The 17915-nt window shown below is 35.8% G+C and overlaps 3 protein-coding genes across 11 annotated transcripts in view; 1 reads left to right on the plus strand and 2 right to left on the minus strand.

The window, feature by feature from the left end:
- Positions 1–11850, plus strand: part of Tmem63 (transmembrane protein 63) — a 120049-nt gene extending 108199 nt beyond the window's left edge. The window contains exons 1-3 of one of the 2 annotated variants that reach the window (XM_066302278.1): positions 8024–8136; positions 8253–8754; positions 9352–11850. In XM_066302278.1, coding sequence (XP_066158375.1) covers positions 8274–8754; positions 9352–11099 — 2229 coding nt within the window. In that variant the 5' untranslated portion in view covers positions 8024–8136; positions 8253–8273 and the 3' untranslated portion in view covers positions 11100–11850. Of the gene's footprint in view, positions 1–8023; positions 8137–8252; positions 8755–9351 lie in introns of those variants that run through there. The other variant, XM_066302279.1, reaches the window with a different exon arrangement.
- LOC136350664 (kinesin-like protein Klp10A) lies at positions 170–7345 on the minus strand. Of its 3 annotated transcripts, none has more exons than XM_066302620.1 (11): positions 7121–7345; positions 4716–4891; positions 4277–4390; positions 3919–3958; positions 3728–3864; positions 3252–3406; positions 2884–3150; positions 2266–2828; positions 1840–2159; positions 1615–1789; positions 170–1524 (listed from the first exon to the last, which is right to left on the minus strand). In XM_066302620.1, exons 1-11 carry the CDS (start codon positions 7179–7181, stop codon positions 1388–1390), a joined length of 2145 nt encoding a protein of 714 aa, XP_066158717.1. In that variant the 5' UTR covers positions 7182–7345; the 3' UTR covers positions 170–1387. The 3 variants fall into 3 exon arrangements, with proteins under 3 accessions (XP_066158717.1, XP_066158716.1, XP_066158718.1); XM_066302619.1 differs by lacking the exon at positions 7121–7345 and adding an exon at positions 6333–6739; XM_066302621.1 differs by lacking the exons at positions 4277–4390; positions 7121–7345 and adding an exon at positions 6333–6491.
- A 1618-nt stretch (positions 11851–13468) lies between the features above and the next one.
- Positions 13469–17915, minus strand: part of cher (filamin-A) — a 29547-nt gene continuing 25100 nt past the window's right edge. For all 6 annotated transcript variants that reach the window (XM_066302269.1, XM_066302270.1, XM_066302271.1 and 3 more), the window contains 8 exons: positions 17802–17910; positions 17580–17744; positions 17233–17472; positions 15128–15321; positions 14588–14816; positions 14319–14534; positions 14049–14258; positions 13469–13972 (listed from right to left, as the gene is read on the minus strand). In XM_066302269.1, coding sequence (XP_066158366.1) covers positions 13788–13972; positions 14049–14258; positions 14319–14534; positions 14588–14816; positions 15128–15321; positions 17233–17472; positions 17580–17744; positions 17802–17910 — 1548 coding nt within the window. In that variant the 3' untranslated portion in view covers positions 13469–13787. The remainder of the gene's footprint in view (positions 13973–14048; positions 14259–14318; positions 14535–14587; positions 14817–15127; positions 15322–17232; positions 17473–17579; positions 17745–17801; positions 17911–17915) is intronic.

Raw genomic sequence — 17915 nt, forward strand, 5'->3', positions numbered from 1 at the left:
ATTTTCCCTCACACACTGAATCCTTTTTTGTTCACTTTCCTTCTAAAAGAGCTATAAATATCCACTATATAATTTATCTCTTAACTACAATATAATCGTAAAAGCGTCGCCCATTGTTTTATTAATTACACACTTATTCACATCTAGGTCTTCGAAAAGTAAACGAAACTTCAATCAAAAAGTTACTTTTTATTGGTTATCTTCCCCTTAAGACTACGTCGAAATAGCCGAGTTTCTATAACAAACTAATCACAGCGAAAAGGAAAAGTCTGAATAAGGCACTAACTTATAGACTACAGGAACACTCACAAAAGTGATATTACAGAAAAGTTCCAACCAATAAGCTCTTGAAATGAGCTTGTTCGGCAAAAATTTAGAAACGTTCTTATTTAAAATAAAAATTCGAACCAATACATTTTTTTGTAATGAGAAACTAAAAAGGTACGAGAAAAAACACGCACATAAATAGAGTTGGAGTTTAGAAAGTAAATTCAATAAAATGAAAACAACAGTGAGAGGTTAATTCTCGGAGGTATAACAATTTACTGACTTCAGCATTAACAAATAGTTACACTACACACAACTTAAACATATCCATAGCTCCTTAAAATCCCCTGCAGTACTGATGACTACACTATTTTATTCTTAAAACTGTATTCGGATATTCAGAGCTTTTCTGGCAACATAAAATTCAAGTAGTTATTTTCAACGCGGGTAAAATAATGCACCAGTAACTATTTACTTTTACAAAGCTGCAACAAATTTTAAAACTTCGTTTGTGGCGTGCAGTTAAAGCACGAGCTACCGCAAAACCATGTAACAGTAATTCACTATACAAATGAGTAGTGTTCAGGGGAAGACTACACATTCCTAAAAGGTATTTAAATGAGATTATAGTGTGAGAAGAAAAAATTGTTAAATTTTTTATTGCACTTGACAAAGATTTTTGACTTCACGGCTGAGGTAACTTCGATGAAATTGTGAGCAAAAATCAATTGGAATTGCGCACATGGATCAAAAAAGTCCACCGCAAAACCTCTCGATTAGAGCCAATAGGCCCTCAATTCCCGGGATTTCAATACAACGCCCGCGTAATATAGAGTTCTGTAATAATTGATTTTCTAACACATATTCTAGTCCATCCGGGCAGTCAAAAACCTTGGCCTCCAGCTACATCTGGGCTTAACACCAAAATAACTAATCAGGGGAATGTAAATGCTTCATTAGTGTTTTTCAAGGCAGAGATTAAGATCGCATCACGTTCAAAAATAATAAATTAGTAAATTAAAATTACAGAAAGTAATAAATAACAACCAAGTTGAATAGCAAAAAAAAAAAATTAGTTACACAAGCATTCAAACTTATACCGACGCCTTTAATTGGAGAATTATTTTCTTTTAGTCGTTTTACGGCTTAGTTGTTCCTCGGCTGTGAGCTTATTTTTGTAGTCGTCGACGTGTTTTTTCGCCTTCGACAGAGTATCCATCATATCTCGTAGAAATAAATCCCAATCTCGACAATAAACTGGAAATGATGCAACAGTCGAAGATAAAATTTTTCGCGTTCTAGCGTATAACACATAACCACGAGTAATCACCGACAGGTGAATCTTACCTTCTTGGTCATAGTCGACCTCTTCAGTCATTTGTTGCAAAGTGTTGGCTCTATGATATGCCTTCTTCAGCGCTTCGACAGTCTGCTTATGGTTATCTAGCATGCTATCTTCGGCAACCTGAAGTTCTGAGATAACTTGATGAAAGTTCAGCATTTCCGGCGTCATATCAGTTTCCTAAGAAAATCCTTAAAACGGGCATCTCCCTTCGACACTCTTCAACTTACATTAAAAGATCTTAATTGGGAAAGATCGCCGTCATCAATTTGTTCCGGTTCGGACCCAGTATTCGTTTGCAAATCTCCGCCTCCTAATTCTTTAACTCTGTCTGCATATCTTAAAGTGTTTAGACTGTGTTCGCAGGAACTAACCCCGGGGGAAATCATGGCTATCATACATGTTCGGGAATTTGGCCCCACGAAAGAGTCCCGTAAAACTTGGGTTAATTTGCTGACCCTGAAGGGTAGATGAGCGCCGCGGCGACCTAATGCTCGAATACACTCTTTAAGAGCTAGAAGAGATTTGTTGATTTCCGCGCCCTCCATTCCTAAGAAAGATTATCCAAACATAGGATTTCACCCTCAATTCAGAGATTGCAGTCTCTACTTCACAAAAAGAACCTCAAAATCGAATAACTCTTTTCATATACTTACTGGTTTGTCGATTTGCCGAAGAAGTATCAGCACCCCTCTCGTTACCAGCCAGATCAATAAGCGAGAACTTTCCGTGTATTTTAGTTTGGCCATTTACATTCGACCTCAAATATATTTGAAATACTGCGTGAGATCTCGAAGAATGCATGTTGGCGAACGTTTGACCCGAAGTTCGAGCTTGATTTCCTTTGTGGATGAGTTTTAGCACCTCCTCAGTGGTGCAGACGACCATCTCGGTCAGTCCTACCACCACGACTTTCTGCTTGCCGTCTTCTAGTATTTTAAGCCTTTGTTTTTTATTTAAGAGATCGAACACTTTGCCGGAATATATTTCGAAGAAACTGGCCGAGATCACGAGATTCAGATGCCTGTATTTCGGCGAGTTCGAATGTAGAAAGACATCATTTGCGGCCATCGCGTAGATGCCCTTTCCACAGTCTTGATCCTTGCCCTTAAATGCGCCTCCCATAGTGTGAGTTTTACCCGAACCTGTTTGTCCGTATGCGAAACAAGTGGCAAACCCGCCATCGAAAATTGTTTTAATTAAAGGTTTAGCGGTGTACCTGAAACAGTGTTTTAGTTCCAACGATCTCTGAGAGATCCGAGCGTGGGACTTACTTATATACTATATCGTTAGAGCACCTCTCATCGAAAGCGTAATCGAAGCGAAAAAGTTGATTTTCTAAATACTTGGTTAAGTCTACTTTGTTTTTTGGCTCGTGAACGATTAATTGGTTTTTGCTAGGTATTGTGATGACGTCGACTTCTTTCCGGGCCGTTTCTTTCGAATTCAGAGGCCTCTTCCTAACACACACCGTAATGAGGTGATCTTCGATTGGATCGCCATCAGTTAAGGTTTTTATTTCGAGACCCCTTCGGTACTCCCTAAAAATTTTCAGCTTACGGAATCTGGATTGTGCGCGCCAGCGACGGTACTATTGCCGATTTTTCGCGGGTAACACGTGAAACCCCACAAACCCACTTACATTATCATGTTTAGGAGTTCCCAATGAGGATTCCCAGGATCCATTTTTAAAAATGCTTCCTTGGCTTCTTTCTCCTCCGCCTGCCTCTGTCTCCGTTCTTCCCGATTTTTCTTTAACCTCTCTACTTCTTTCACTACATTACTGCGACGAGAATTCTACAACGCACCCGAAAATAGTTGATTCATCACAACATTACAACATCACTATATCACTATAACAAAACAGAGGATTTTGCAATATAATTTAGAAGCTGTGTTAAGAAAACATAGCAGCAGTCCTTAACTCAATTATTAACAACATTAAAGAATTACCATCCAATCAAAATATTATGGTATCATTAGTGTTAATGCCTCGCCTCAAGTGTTACTGATCAACTTCCCAGTAAATCAACAATCCTTAAGCCGTTTAGTCCAATAAATCGCGTTTTAAAATGGACATTGGAGATGTAAAAATATTAATTTTAGGCAATATCTTACTTGAACGTTTGTGGTAGACTTGCTAGTCGCAATACCAGTAGGAAGTGCGTTTGGAACGAGAGTGTTTTCCGTCAAAGCGTTCAAGTGCCCATTATTACTGGCGATTTGAGTGGGTTTCAAAGTCGCTCGGTTGAGCCCTGAAGACTTGCATTAACTGAAATGTCCTCAATACTGGCAAATGTTTAACTTACCATTGTTTGTTTTTGCACCTACGTGCCTTTGTGAAGGATTCTGAAAATAGTCGTATTGAAAATAGACAAATTTTGACAAGAAGTATGGTAATTTTTTTAGCTTTTTTTAGCAGGGTTAAAAACTACTACTTGCAAACGGTGATTTAAAGTGAGCTAAAAAAAATAACTGAACGTTCAACTGAAACGTCTTGTGGCTGCTAGGCGAATGGTGATGCTGAAGCTTTCATATGAAGCTTAAAAAAACATCAAATTTACTCAATCAATTGTAAGGCAAATGAAAAACCATAAACCACGAAACACATAAAACATATTTACAAAAATTTCACACAGCTATTGCTAAGTCGTTTTACGAGTATACCTGAAATGAGGTAGTTTGTGATGAAAACTGGTTACTGTTAAATTCGTCATCACTATATTGACCAGATTGAGACATAGAAGCGCTCATCTCGTCTTCAGAATATCCAGAAGAATCCTTTTGCGGCAGCGAAGAAATGAAAAATGAATTACCAAACAACTCACTGAAGTGCCGAATTAGATAAAAAATTATTTTAGAACGTCATTCATATTCGTGACATTAATCCTAACGAATTTTTGCTCCTTCCTTAGGTTTGGATTAATCATAATTGGTAAATATCGATCGAAGTCTATAAAAAGTTTTAGCTTTGACCTGCTGCAATTCAACTAATCAATTAAATCTTATCAACTATTAATTGATGTGATACACTAAAATGTCGCAAAAGGGAACAATTTAATCATACGATTCAGCAACAATAAATGAATCTTCTTTTTTTTCTTACCAGTTTGTTCAATTTCAACTCTTCACCCGGCTTTAAAATAATCACGTCCGGATTGAGAGATTCGATTGCAGCCATATCCACCTCTTTTCCTTTAGTTTCACCTTCTTCAAACCACTCCACAGTCGCACATCGCTGGTCATTGTTGATGGCAGCGACAATTGCTGAGTGAACACGGCCTAGGAAGAATTAAAGTCCCGCTTGTATATTTCATCTCCAGATAGTATAAAAAATACAGGAAGTCCTGTTTAGTTCAGAGATAAAGCAACACCTAATTTCATGTCATAATCTGCAGGGTACACATAACAAAGGAATTTATTTCTACATGCATGAAACGTTAAAATAATCGAGTGGAGTCAATTAGGGAACGTCCCCGTACTCTGGTTTATTAAATAAGCAAATTTCGGTATTCTGGAAAAGTTAATTTTCATTTATTAATTCTGTGTATACTTAATTTTTACATTGCATATTAATTTTAAGTAAACTTTTCTTTAACATTCAGGATGGTTCCACAAAGTGCCAGATTTCGCTTAATTTTTTTTTATATATGATGCATTTAAAGAGTTTAGCGGTAAGGTAATTCTCGCAAACACCTTCACGAAAATTGATCCTATAAGTGCACATAACTAAAAATTAGTACAAAATTACACAATGTACTTGGACAGATGTCTTAACAACTAGCAGATAATTAATTGACGTCGATCCTTAACTAATCAATTTCATCACCCTAGTGGTTTGACATGGTCTGCAATACTGTTTAGATTGAGGAGCACTAAATCAATAACAAAAGTTGAAAAAAAGCTTTTACTAGTAGTCAGTGCAATAAGTACATATTTCTGAACTGGGTACTACCCTTATTACCTAAAAAGTTGGACGTAAAGTTCAACAAGTGACGTTTTATGAATTATTCATTCCAAATTGAGTACCGTTCTGCTTCAAATAGTAATAAAAACGAGACACGATATATTTTTTACAATTCCTTCTCTTAATGATAAAACACAACAGGTCTAAGGGGTGATAAAAACGCATTCAAAAAGCAAAAATGCATACCGAATTATTTTAAGCAAGGTGTTGCAATTGATTGATTGATTGATGCTTATTATTTATTAATATGTGACAAGAGTGGTGTTCCCATTTAATGGTCCTAAGTCTAAAATGAAAGGGTGAATAGCAACACATTCACTTATCGGTCGGAAGGTGGCCTTCAAAAAATAAAGATTTACGTCTTTCAAAACATTATTTACAGTAATAGTTTTTGAGATTTTTTGAGTGGATAGATTTTAAAAAGTCACCTTGTACATCAAGACGGAGATTAAGTATATTACAGTGGGACTAACATTGAAACACAAAAATTTGTCAAAAAAACTTTATTTCACTAACATCTTCGAAAACAAAAAAAAAATAATTAAATACAAATTTCCCAAAAAAGAATAAATCAGTCAAAAGTGAATTTTACCAAAATTTCTACACCAAAAACCAAATCCTGTTTAATTAATAATCTAGAGCCATCTCAGAGATAACTCTATTATATTTTATTACTTCTAAGAAATTTAATAAGTTTTCATTAATCCGGTTAGACACCCTATTGACGAATCTATTACTAAATAGAGTATAAATTACCCATGATGGTGAGATGGTTTATCACACTCAACAGTTTTGAAATAGACTGGAATAAAATCACTATAACTCGTTGATTCACAATATTAAAGACACTATGTGCTGAGAACAATATTTCTTTTACGCAACTATCTACAAACGTGTCCATACATGTACTGACACATTCAGTCTAAAAGAGGTAAGTAGAAGGCCAAAATTAAGAGCCTGAGTGCAATATGGGTGTTGGTCCAGTTTTTTCTAATGGGATTTTGGGTGTTACATGACAGGTATGTTAACTTGTTAGGGATAAAACGTAAAAAATAATAACTTTTTAAAGAGGTGCGGAAAATGATTTCCAAAAAATTGTGATGTCAGTAGGCTTAGACCGTTGACTAAAGGTACCATATTTAGGCAAGAGTTTTAAAACTGCTATTTTAATGAATGTACTTGAATGCACATAAAAGGAAGCAGAATGTTGGGTGATATATCTGCCACCCTCATTCTTTTAAAGGTCAAACTTAATCATCTCAGTTTGAAGCTGCACGAGTTTAATCGAAACGTCCCTTGCATATTTGAAATGTTATCTCTGTTCTGACAACTGGACGAATTACACCAAAATACTTCGGCTATGCGACAACGGTCGATTTTAAGGTGCCTGCATTGGAGGTTATTTTCGTTTGTCAACAAAAATCTGATTCAAACCCAAATCCACTTCTATTTAATGTAAAGACACAAGTTCCCTAACATGCCTATTTATAGTACTTGTGTCCCTTTTTTGTATAAAACAAACAATATTGTAGGCTGCAACTTACCATCGGTTCTTTTTATGTTAATGCTTGATCCAACTTGAAGGTATCCGGCTGGCAATTCCATAATTTATTTTGACTGATCGTGGAATATTCACGTTGTATCCACTTTAATATCGGATAGATACATGTAAAAAACAATTTTAATATTTTTAATTTCCTACTTAAGCTATTCAACTGACACATTCATTAAAAACGTACGGTACGCCAAATCTAGACAAGAAACTACAAGACAGACAGATGGATAGGGCCGTCGTACGCATGCTCAACGTTCAATCATAGCAACTCCCGCCAAGTTCGATTTTCAAATGGATTCAATTGTACAATCAGTTTGATAGTTGAGGGCAATGAGTTTTAGGGCAATTATTGGAAAAAACATTTAACTGCGAAGCGTAATTATGGTTTGTTTGTTAAAAGTTTCTTTTAGGGCCCCACTTTAAATCTGGTGGGACTTTGAACAATGGGGGGAAAATGGAAGCGGACGCTCCTTCTTATTGTTCCGAACTTATGTAAAACTTAAAAGGGACCTGTCTAATAAAATAAATTTAAATTCATCGTACAATTACCTAACGAACGCATTATTATTTGCAATACGTTTGTAATACTTCATATCAATAAGAGTTATTGAGTTATTTAAGACTATTGGACGTCTTCAAAACTTGCGCTTAAAGGACCTAAACGTATTTGTTACCGGATGTAATGTAATAATATTCAATTATATTCTATTAGTAAAGCAATATCAGCAGCCAAATCAAATATATAGTTTAAATATTACATTTTTTTTAATTTATCATTTTATATTATTATACAATTTATACATTCTTGACACGCAAACAATTTACCGCATTAACCAATCTCTCAATATATCTATGAGTCAACGTGATAGTTGACATTGACAATTACTGACATATGGGTAAAAAATAGAAATGCATAACAATCACCGTCGCGTCATCTGATATTTTGTTAATTGTTGTAATGGTATTGATAGAATGGAAGAATAGATAATTATTTGTTAATAGAAGGTAATTAATTTCATTGAATTACTACTGATAAACCTTCCCGATAAAGCATAAGTCATGTCACAAAATATATCTTTCTCAGTAAGCAAATATATTTATGCTGTGTCTATTGTTTACAGATGTGAACATTGAAGTTAACAATGGTGGATACTCCGCAACTATTCAGCAGTCCAGATGACAATGATGATACATGTTTAATCCAAAAGAAAAATAACACCGTCATAACAAGTGCTTACGACGGTATTCCTGAAACCTTTATTCTAAATCTCATATCATGGGTAATCTTAATTCTACTCTTTGCTATTTTACGTAACCGCGCTTGGGACTATGGAAGACTAGCTCTAGTGCACAGTGAGAAGTGGACTCAGTTATTCTACAAGAATACAGATGATGCAATCGCAGTTGAAGAAGACAGTGCTGATGTGTCATTACTTCCTGATACCGGATGCTTGTGGTTTCCCTCAATCTTCCGTATAACCAAAAGTAAAATTTATGCAAGGTGTGGACCTGATGCTCTGCATTACTTGTCCTTTCAAAAGCATTTGCTTATTTTATTTGCCATAATAACAGTGTTTTCCATTGCTGTCATATTACCAGTTAATTTCCAAGGAACACTTGAAGGTATGTTTCACCCTTATTTTTTCATACACCTAAATGTGAATTTTCATCAAGGTATCCAGTACATGTATATTTTTATAAATTTAAGTCATTTTCATGGTAAAACCTTTTATCAATGGCTTTTGATAAGTCTAGTTGAATATTGCAGAGCCTTAATCTTAATTCATTTGAAGGTAGGTTTATGTATTTATGTGGATTATCTCAATTTCTGGATTAATTATTATTAGTTAATAATAATGTTTTTTTTTCTGTTCAATCAATCTAAATATACAATATTTAAGTAAGAAGTCTTCATCATGAGACATTGTCTGCTACTTAATGTCAGGAAGTTGAAAGGTTTGGTAAGGAAACAATGAGCAAAAAATTATTTTCTGTTGTATATACAGCACTATAATTATCAATCTTTGAATTATGACAAATATGGTTGAATCAATTTATTTTGATCTAAGTAAATTGTAGTAGAAAGTTGTAAATGCCTTTTAGAGGTACTCTGTATATAATAATCAATTTCAATTTTCATTTTAAAAAAGCGGCATCTGCCTTTCCCTCACAAAAAAATTTCAATTGACATATCCCACCATTTTGTTTTTTTTATTGCAGGAAACAGTACGACATTTGGGCACACAACTTTAAGTAACTTGGGCCCTTCATCAAATCTACTATGGGTCCATGTTCTTGCCAGTTTATGCATGGTCCCTTTGACAATACTAATTATGAAGAAATGTTCTGGAAAGAGTCCCAGTACTTCAGCTTTATCATCCAGGACTCTTATGGTAACACATATTTCCAAACAACACCGTAATATTGAAGATATAAAAAATTATTTTGCTATTCGATATCCTGACGTACAGGTATTAGATGTTCAGCTTACTTATAAAGTAAAAAAGTTGATGGAATTAGAAAAATTGCGAAGTAAGGTTCACGAGGCTAAGTTTTATTGCACAGATCATTGTAATAGGCATAAAGACCCTCGACAGCTTCAACCAAAAGGGTGTTTGTGTTGTTGTCCCTGGAAAACTGTAGACGCTTTGGAGTACTATACCAGAGAGGAACAACGATTAAATGAGTTGGTATTGTCTGAACGGCGTAATACTCTTTTGGCTCCTCTAGGGATTGCTTTCGTTATTGTGGGTAACCAAGAAATGGCCCAATATGTTATAAGTTCTTTTCAACCGGGAACCCTTAGACATTGGAACATAATCAACGCCCCTACTCCTGCCGATATAAATTGGGAAAATTTAGAAATTTCTTACAGAAATTGGTATTCCAAAGCAATAATAATCAATTCGCTATTATTCTTGGTGCTTTTTTTCTTGACGTCTCCTATAATATTCCTTAATACCATCAATCAAATCAATCAAGCCCATGGGGACTTTATTCACAAATTGAGTCCAGTGTTTTCTCAGTTCTTCCCAACTCTTTTGTTGTTGTCTCTCTCGGCCATCATGCCGGTTATTGTAGCGTACACAGACGAGTGGATGTCTCACTGGACCAAGTCTAAACAAAATTTTTCCGTGATGTTTAAAGCTTTCTATTTCCTACTTTTCATGGTTCTGATTTTGCCTTCTTTGGGATTGACTAGTGCAGCTGCTTTGGTTTATTGGACGTTGCAAAACGACTCGTTCCGGTGGAGGTGCGTTTTTCTCGCCGATAAAGGCGCTTTTTTTGTAAATTACGTCATCACTTCTGCCTTTATCGGCACTGCCTTGGAGTTGTTAAGATTCCCGGAGCTGGCCATGTATGCTTTGAGATTATCTCGGATGAAATCCGAGGCAGAAAAAGTCGGCGTCAGAAAAGAAATTTTATCAGAATTTCAGTTCGGAATCCATTACGCTTGGACTTTGCTGATATTCACTGTTTGCACCGTGTACAGCCTCTCTTGCCCTTTAATAACCCCATTCGGCCTGTTATATTTAGGTCTCAAGCATTTGGTAGATAAATACAATATATATTATGTGTATAAGCCTATTGCAATGTCCACCGAAGGCCAACACATTCATGCAGGGGCCGTCAAAATGGTTCGAGTAGCTATAGTGATGTGCCAGATAATACTAACAGCCTTTTTTTTCATAAGAGACAGCGGAGGCATGAATGAAATGACTTACGTAATGCTCCTCGGGATATTTATTACTATTAGTTTTTTCTTCTTTTTAAGCCCGTTTCCCACGTGCAAACCAGTTTCCATAAAGTCACATTTATCTGCCGAAAAAGAACATTATATTGCCCCTGTATTACTTACTTCGAGTAGTATTGATGACAGTAGTATTATAGACAGGTCTTCCCCAGCAATGTATGGGTCAGCGAGTCAAAGTTTTATTATTCCTGAAACAGGTACTAGTGAGGCCTAAATTCTTGCTATTCTATTGGCTGTGAAGTGTTTCAATTTCTTATTTTTCGCCAAGACTTTTCAAAGCTTTAAATACTATATTGTTTTACTTTTATATATGTATAGATTGATCTTACTAACAGTGAGTTTTTTGTTTGCCAGAATTTTTAATGTCAAAACTCCGTTCATACTAACTTTTAGTTCATCGACAGTTTCAACGCGTATTTTTAATAAGCTTTACTAATGTGAAAAAATTTTGGGGTAATACGTAACTGTGAATAAATCTCTAAAAAGTCTAATATACGTTATGTGTTACCCTTGTTGCTGTTGTTTCTGGTTATTTTTATAATGGATATTTTGAATTGTTAAATATTAATTGTTTCAGTTATTTGTAAGAATGTTTATTTACTTTGGGACTATAAACTATTTGGTTATGCTCACATCACAAATTTCGTTACCCTGCTGAACAGTAGGCTGAAAGCGCAAAGGAGCATGTAAATTTTAGTTATTGTTTTTTTGTTACGTTGGTTCAACAATGAAAGTCAAATTATTGTCATTTAGCAAATATACTTACATATTTAAGCAATGAGTGTGAGGTAAATGATTGCTGCTCAATTGATATTTGAACTGGTGTAATATTCAAAGTATTCCCTACATGATATCGTTCTTTCAGGAGATGATGTCGAGACAAAATCATTGTATGTATATATATTTTTAATCAAATTGGCATGTACAGGTAGTGATTATAAATAAATGCACCTATATATATGTTACTCAGGATATTTATTACCCAAAATATTTATTTCGTAATACGTATTGTTCTACCCTTGATTTTAAAAAATGTCCTCTTTGTTAATAAATATATGCATCTATAACTAAATATTGCGTACGTATATGTGAAAGTGCGGACATTAATCGTTGATGTTTTTAAATAAATACATAGTCAATGCATGTATATAACTTTTTCCGACATGAATTTGGGACTATTTCGAATTGTTGAAAGCTTAATCTTCTTAACAAAATTAATGTACACATCTTTATCCATATATTCCTTTAAGAGTCTCAAATGTAATGCTTTTCCAAGACATGCCTGATCACCGCTTGTTAAAGTCTAAGAAATATGTATTGACTACGTTCTTATATCTAGTATTTAACGTGTCCTACTGATAAACTATCTCACCAGTCGCATTTCTGCAGGTGTAAAAATCAATAAACTGCAAGGACATTTTCGTGTTGATGATATGTCTTCCGGTCAATATTCGTTAAGGCTGAATAGAAAAAATTATGTCATGGTCAATGCTTATATGCAGGACTATAGTTTTTATTAATTCAACATATTATCTGTTTTGAATCAAGAAATTGCTTTTTGGAAATTTCTAAAAGCTACATTAGAAGTAGGAAACATTGTCTAGAGAAGAACTACAAATTCGCAATGAAAATTTGTAACTTCTACTTATCTAAACTTATACATATGTATGTACCTAATATTTCTGAAAATAAGAAAGATATTACAACGCAGGAATAATGTTCAGATTGAATATTCAGGTAGGTGCATTCTGGGTGTATCGTTCAAAGGTTTTTAACGTCTCATATGCTTCGCAAGTAAACCGCTGCAGTACTGGCAAAAAGTCCACGTTTTTGGTGAAATTTCTTCGACGCACGACTATGAAAAAATGAGTTCGGTACTTATTCGTGACTCGCAAGGCAGTTCCCGTCCGACGCGACTTCTTAAAAGGTGCCAGTTAATAGAATATTATTGATTCATTGACGTTATCCTAACCAGGTACGGATAAGACAACGAGGTAAGTAGACAGCCTCACATGTTTCTCCAATTTTTTAATGGTTTTTAAATCCTCATGAACGAGACTGACAGGAATTTTATCGAAAACAATAATAATTTATTATTCGGTCAGCTTATCAGAGGATTACTCAGTTAATTGAGGCTAAAAAGTATGTTGTCTAAATAAGTTTTTTTAAATTTTTTATCACAAGAGATATGCACAGTTGGTTGATATTTGTCTCATTTATCTTGAGGCATAGATGTCTCATTAGGCTAGATTCACTATGGTCATGTGTGAAACGGCAAGAGTTACGAAGCCGATTAAATAAGAGCGATTGCCATTATATGACGATTATGGATTTTTTTTTGATAAATCGTAAATGTCGCATGTTTACGATCATCTGGTAATGTTTAAAGAAATCATTGAGCGTGTGTTAATCATCAGATTATCGCATCTATTGGTTCGCGTTTCAGACAAGCTGACTATCTGGTATAAGCGCGTCAGCTCTGGTTGAAATTCGTTAAAGTGATAAAAGTTGCTTTGAAAAGTTATTTTAATTTCAAAGTCCACTAACTAGGTTTATTGCATGCGTGCAAATAAACAACGAACACATTTTATATGAAGTATTTATTTAAAAAAGGTGTAACATAATTACCTCTGAAAAACTGTTTCCTGGATCCTAATTAAGCATTGTATAAATAACGACTTCGCCTTTGCTTTTTTACAAGCTAAGTGAAATAGGAAAAAATATTGACGTATAGAGGAATAACTAAAGTTCTATTCGTTCGGTATGGTTAAAATAACGGAAAAATTAAAATGGAAATAATATTTACAAAATAAAATTAGTAGTGCAGGCATTTTAAACGAACAAAACAAAATATACTTTCTACTAAATAATAAATATCGATATATTCTAAATATAAAGCTCTCTAAACATCAACTTTGAACGGTGATCCAGGAATATGATCATCGCCCCATTTAACTATTATTAAATATTCTCCTTTATCTCTTATCATGTAATTGACATCATACAAATTGCGTCCCTTATGTTTAATAAATACTTCTTCGCATGGACCTTTGGGGCCGTGGACACCTACAAACAGGATATTGGCACCTGAAACAAGAAAATAATTTATAATGTTCAATAAATTCCTGGTTTTTGCTTCTTCATGAGCTTATTTAAATATTACCTGCATCTTGAGCTGCTACAGTAAATTGATTCTGCTTCCCTAAGTAAGCTTTCTTCAAGCCCATTCCTTTAGATTGTACTTTGGAAGCGTCACTCTTAAAGTGTGGCAGTGTTGGTCCTTTGTGATTAGCCGCCTTTCCTACTTTGGATACAGTTTCTACTACTACTGAGGAAGATTCTTGGCCTCCTATATCTACCACTTTCGCATCTCCTAAAAGAAAAAAAAAATTTGTATTTCTTTGGTCACTTCAGTCCATATTTTTAAGCTTACCTTTGCTGGTCACTTTAAAGGGAGAGCCTACTATGTGAATATTGTTATATTTTATGCTAATGTAATAGTCCCCAGGGGCAATTGGCGTGTACCTAACTTTGTAACCTTCCTCTACTTCTGTACAGTCCATAGAAACTTTGCTTGGCCCGTCGATGTTTACTGCAAGTGTGCCTGCACCTGCGTTGACAGTATCAACGATGAAGTCCGTCTTTACGCCTGAAAAAGAAACACACATTGCACTTCAGCTTTGAATTTTTTAATCAGCTTACCGGTCTTCACTTCCTTGTTCAATCCGTTTCCTTGAGCATGGACAGCTGCAGGATCAGCAGTATCCTTTCCAACTTTAACGCTGAATGGCGAACCGGGAATATGGACTCCATTAAATTTGGCATGGATTTTGTGGATACCGTTCTCATGGGGCATAAAACGGACGGAATATTCTTCCGTGTCGATAATTTGTACAAAACAATCGTCTTCATGTCCCGATGGACCAATAATCTGTAAAGAGATAAAGAGGTTTCAGTTAGGTCGCGTTGGTTAGTGCCCTTGTCGAAGTTCTGGTAGATTGGTGGGCGGTTTAGGAGACCCAAAAAACTCCTTATTGTCTTGGAACCACCAACTTTTCTACTATCAGGTTTAGAATAATTTACAATCAGATCAGTGATTGCGACTGGTGAATTTCGACTTGTCGACCCCTTTTTATTTGTTAAGGCACACAATCGTTGAAAATAACAAATGATAGAGAATTTCTTTGAATGTGCTAAACATGTCGAAGAGTACTGTGTTTCAGTTAATGAATGGTATTGTACCTTCGCGTCAAGGTTGCCTTTAGCCCCATTCCTCCGTATGATGAACTGTGAGGGTTTGTCTGCCTGTATGTATCCCTCAGGGAATTGTATCACTTCTAGTAAATGTGCGTCTCCGACGGCCGGAGAAATATACACTTTGAATGGTGAATCAGGAACGTGTTCATCATTGAATTTCAGTCCAATTCTGTATTCGCCTGCAACAAGTTGAGGAAAGTTAGAAAGGTTCATGGAGTAGTAAGGCCATCTCTTGTACGTGGGCAATAATAGGCTGAGAAATGCCGCTACACTATTTTGTTTTTTTAGTAAAAGTGTCAATTAAATTCATGTTCCAAGTAAAATCCTGCGAGCATTGAATCCTGAACGCAACGAATCCGAGAATATTTTCGTTAAATGAATGTAAGTGTTTTTTCGCGCCGTTTTAATTTTTCGAAAAACAGCTCCTACGCCGTCATTTTGAGTCCTGAGATCGAATTGTGATACCTCATTGAAAAGGTCATTTGGGGCCCTTTCCAAATTCCAACTAGAACTAACTTGACTATCTCGGTCCCAGCTTTGAGGTGAATTTGGACGACTACGTCATATATGTTCTACGTGAGCCTTAAAAAGCAAAAAAACTGACTGAATTTGTTTATAAGTCGTATCAATAGTTTGTTGGGAAAATTTAGCTCCTGATTTGACGTCATTACGTGACATACTGAAGCCGGGAAGTTGCGTGTGTAGATGATTCAGTTTGGAGCAATTTGGCAAACTAAGAGATGCGGTTTACGCCAAAAGTCAAAAATACATCATAAGTTGACAAACATCCATGATTTTTTGTCGCGAAATGTTAATTTCATGTTCTTTTCATGTTCACAACTACTTGTCGTGTTCATACCCTTTGGGAGGCCGCAGAGATTGATGGATTGATAGAGCAAATGCGTTTAAAGTTTGAGGCGGGAATACGCGAGCATGATTATTTCAGCAAATATATTAATATATTCCTGACTTCTTGGAAAATATCAATCACTACGAGCTGAAACAAAAATGATATGCTTTATTGCTTTAGTGAAGTGTTAAAAATAGGATGCGCTATTTCTGTAGACAAAAATAGCGCAGGATAGGCAAAGCATTTGTGCAAAGACTTACCGCATATACGTTGCTATTGAATTTATAAACTGTTTCTTTTGTAACACATCTTCAAGCAATTTCATCATTTAAAAGAACACTTACAGCGGAAAGTAGTATAATTTAAAACCCATGGGAAAACATGTCGTTCACGCGATTTCCTATTAATCAGTTGCGCTCAAAAATATCGATTGAAAGAATAAATATTTACTCCCCACCTTCCGAATTGTTTGAGTTGTCTGAATTAAACTGGATCTCTTGGCACACCTTATACATTTTCTGTAGCACCAAAACATTGACCGTGCGATAGTAAGATTATTCTCTGTCTACATCATGTTGAAATATATTCTCCATCTATTAAGAACTATATGATTCACTTCTAAATTTAAATTTTAGGTGCTACCTTGAGTTTTTTTGTCGCTGATTTGGATTTTCGCGGGCTTTTTTTGCGACCAGTTTACCACGCACGGTCAATTCCACATAAATCGTCATTGCCAAATCTCCATAGTGCCTGTTGAGCGATGAGGAACTGCTTTGCACATAGCAAGCGACAGGGTTTTTTTTTTTTTTAATGTAACCGCGCTTATGTCTTAGAGAAAATACAGCGACGAAGTCAAATAATATTTATGGGCTTCGTTAGCACTCCAGAAATAACTGATAGTGGTCATGAGCCCATTCCCGTTTGTTGTTAGAATTTATTAGAGAAATTATTTATTTTTATTCATTTAGCGGGTAAATCATTGAATATTAAGTTTTAGTTACACGCACAGTAAATCCAGCAAAGCATAAATCATTAAAAAGTTCCGATCACGTAGTACCACAATACGACTATGATAGTGCCAATATGAATAAATACTATCAAATGTACTGGTAAGGCGGTAATCCTCCCGATCGTACCCCAATTGTCCTGATTTGTAATAAAAAAATTAAGTTTCGCAATCCACTGCAAATTCTCAGTCAAAAGTGCCAGGTAATGTGTGTGTCAACTACCTACGCCTTACCTGGTTCTGTGACTTTATATGAGACATCGCAGGAACCATCCTTACGATCAGTGAAGTTGATCTCTGCTTTACTGGGCCCTTCCACTGAGATGGCCAGTTGGCCACTACCAGCCTCCCTAGTCCACACATTAAACTCATTAAGCTCCCCTTGTTCGCCCCTCTCCAAACCCGCTCCACCAGCTTTAACTAAATGAGCGCCATGGTCGCGATACGGCCCAACCGTGAATTGGAAAGGAGATCCTGTTAAGAAAGAATGTTACATTAGCTATGTACACGTTAACTGAAACCCTTATTAGGGCCGATATTCTTTGACAACAAAGTTAGTGCAGGTCTGTGTTAGTACTTGCCAGGAATATGAATATCCTTGTATCTGACTGAGACAGTATGCACTCCCAATTCCTTAGGAACGAAGTGTACGGCATAAAGTCCGTCTTTGATTTCATTGATTTCTGCATCTTCTGTTACTCCTCCGGGGGATGTGACCGTTGCGCTGAGGTCGAAGGACGTTATTCCTGGAAAAATGTGGAAATTAACGTAAAATTTATGGAGGATAATACACGACAACTTACCCGGCATCTTAAACGTGAGTTTACACTGACTTCCAACTTCAGTTACTGGCACTGCATCTCTCTGTCTTTGGATTTTTTCTCTTTGCCTGTTCGAACCTTCGCCCGTCACCTGTT

The sequence above is a fragment of the Euwallacea fornicatus genome, chromosome 3 (assembly GCF_040115645.1).
Source record: "Euwallacea fornicatus isolate EFF26 chromosome 3, ASM4011564v1, whole genome shotgun sequence".
In the NCBI taxonomy this organism is placed as follows: domain Eukaryota; kingdom Metazoa; phylum Arthropoda; class Insecta; order Coleoptera; family Curculionidae; genus Euwallacea; species Euwallacea fornicatus.

Bases quoted from the DNA above. Each gene is read 5' to 3' on its own strand.
- LOC136350664 (XM_066302619.1), bottom strand. From the start codon at position 6,477: ATGGACACGTTTGTAGATAGTTGCGTAAAAGAAATATTGTTCTCAGCA. The intron at 3,959-4,276 runs GTATACTCGTAA...GACTATTTTCAG, and splicing joins CACAAACTACCTCATTTCAG to AATCCTTCACAAAGGCACGT. The intron at 2,160-2,265 runs GTAAGTATATGA...AATCTTTCTTAG, and splicing joins TTCGGCAAATCGACAAACCA to GAATGGAGGGCGCGGAAATC.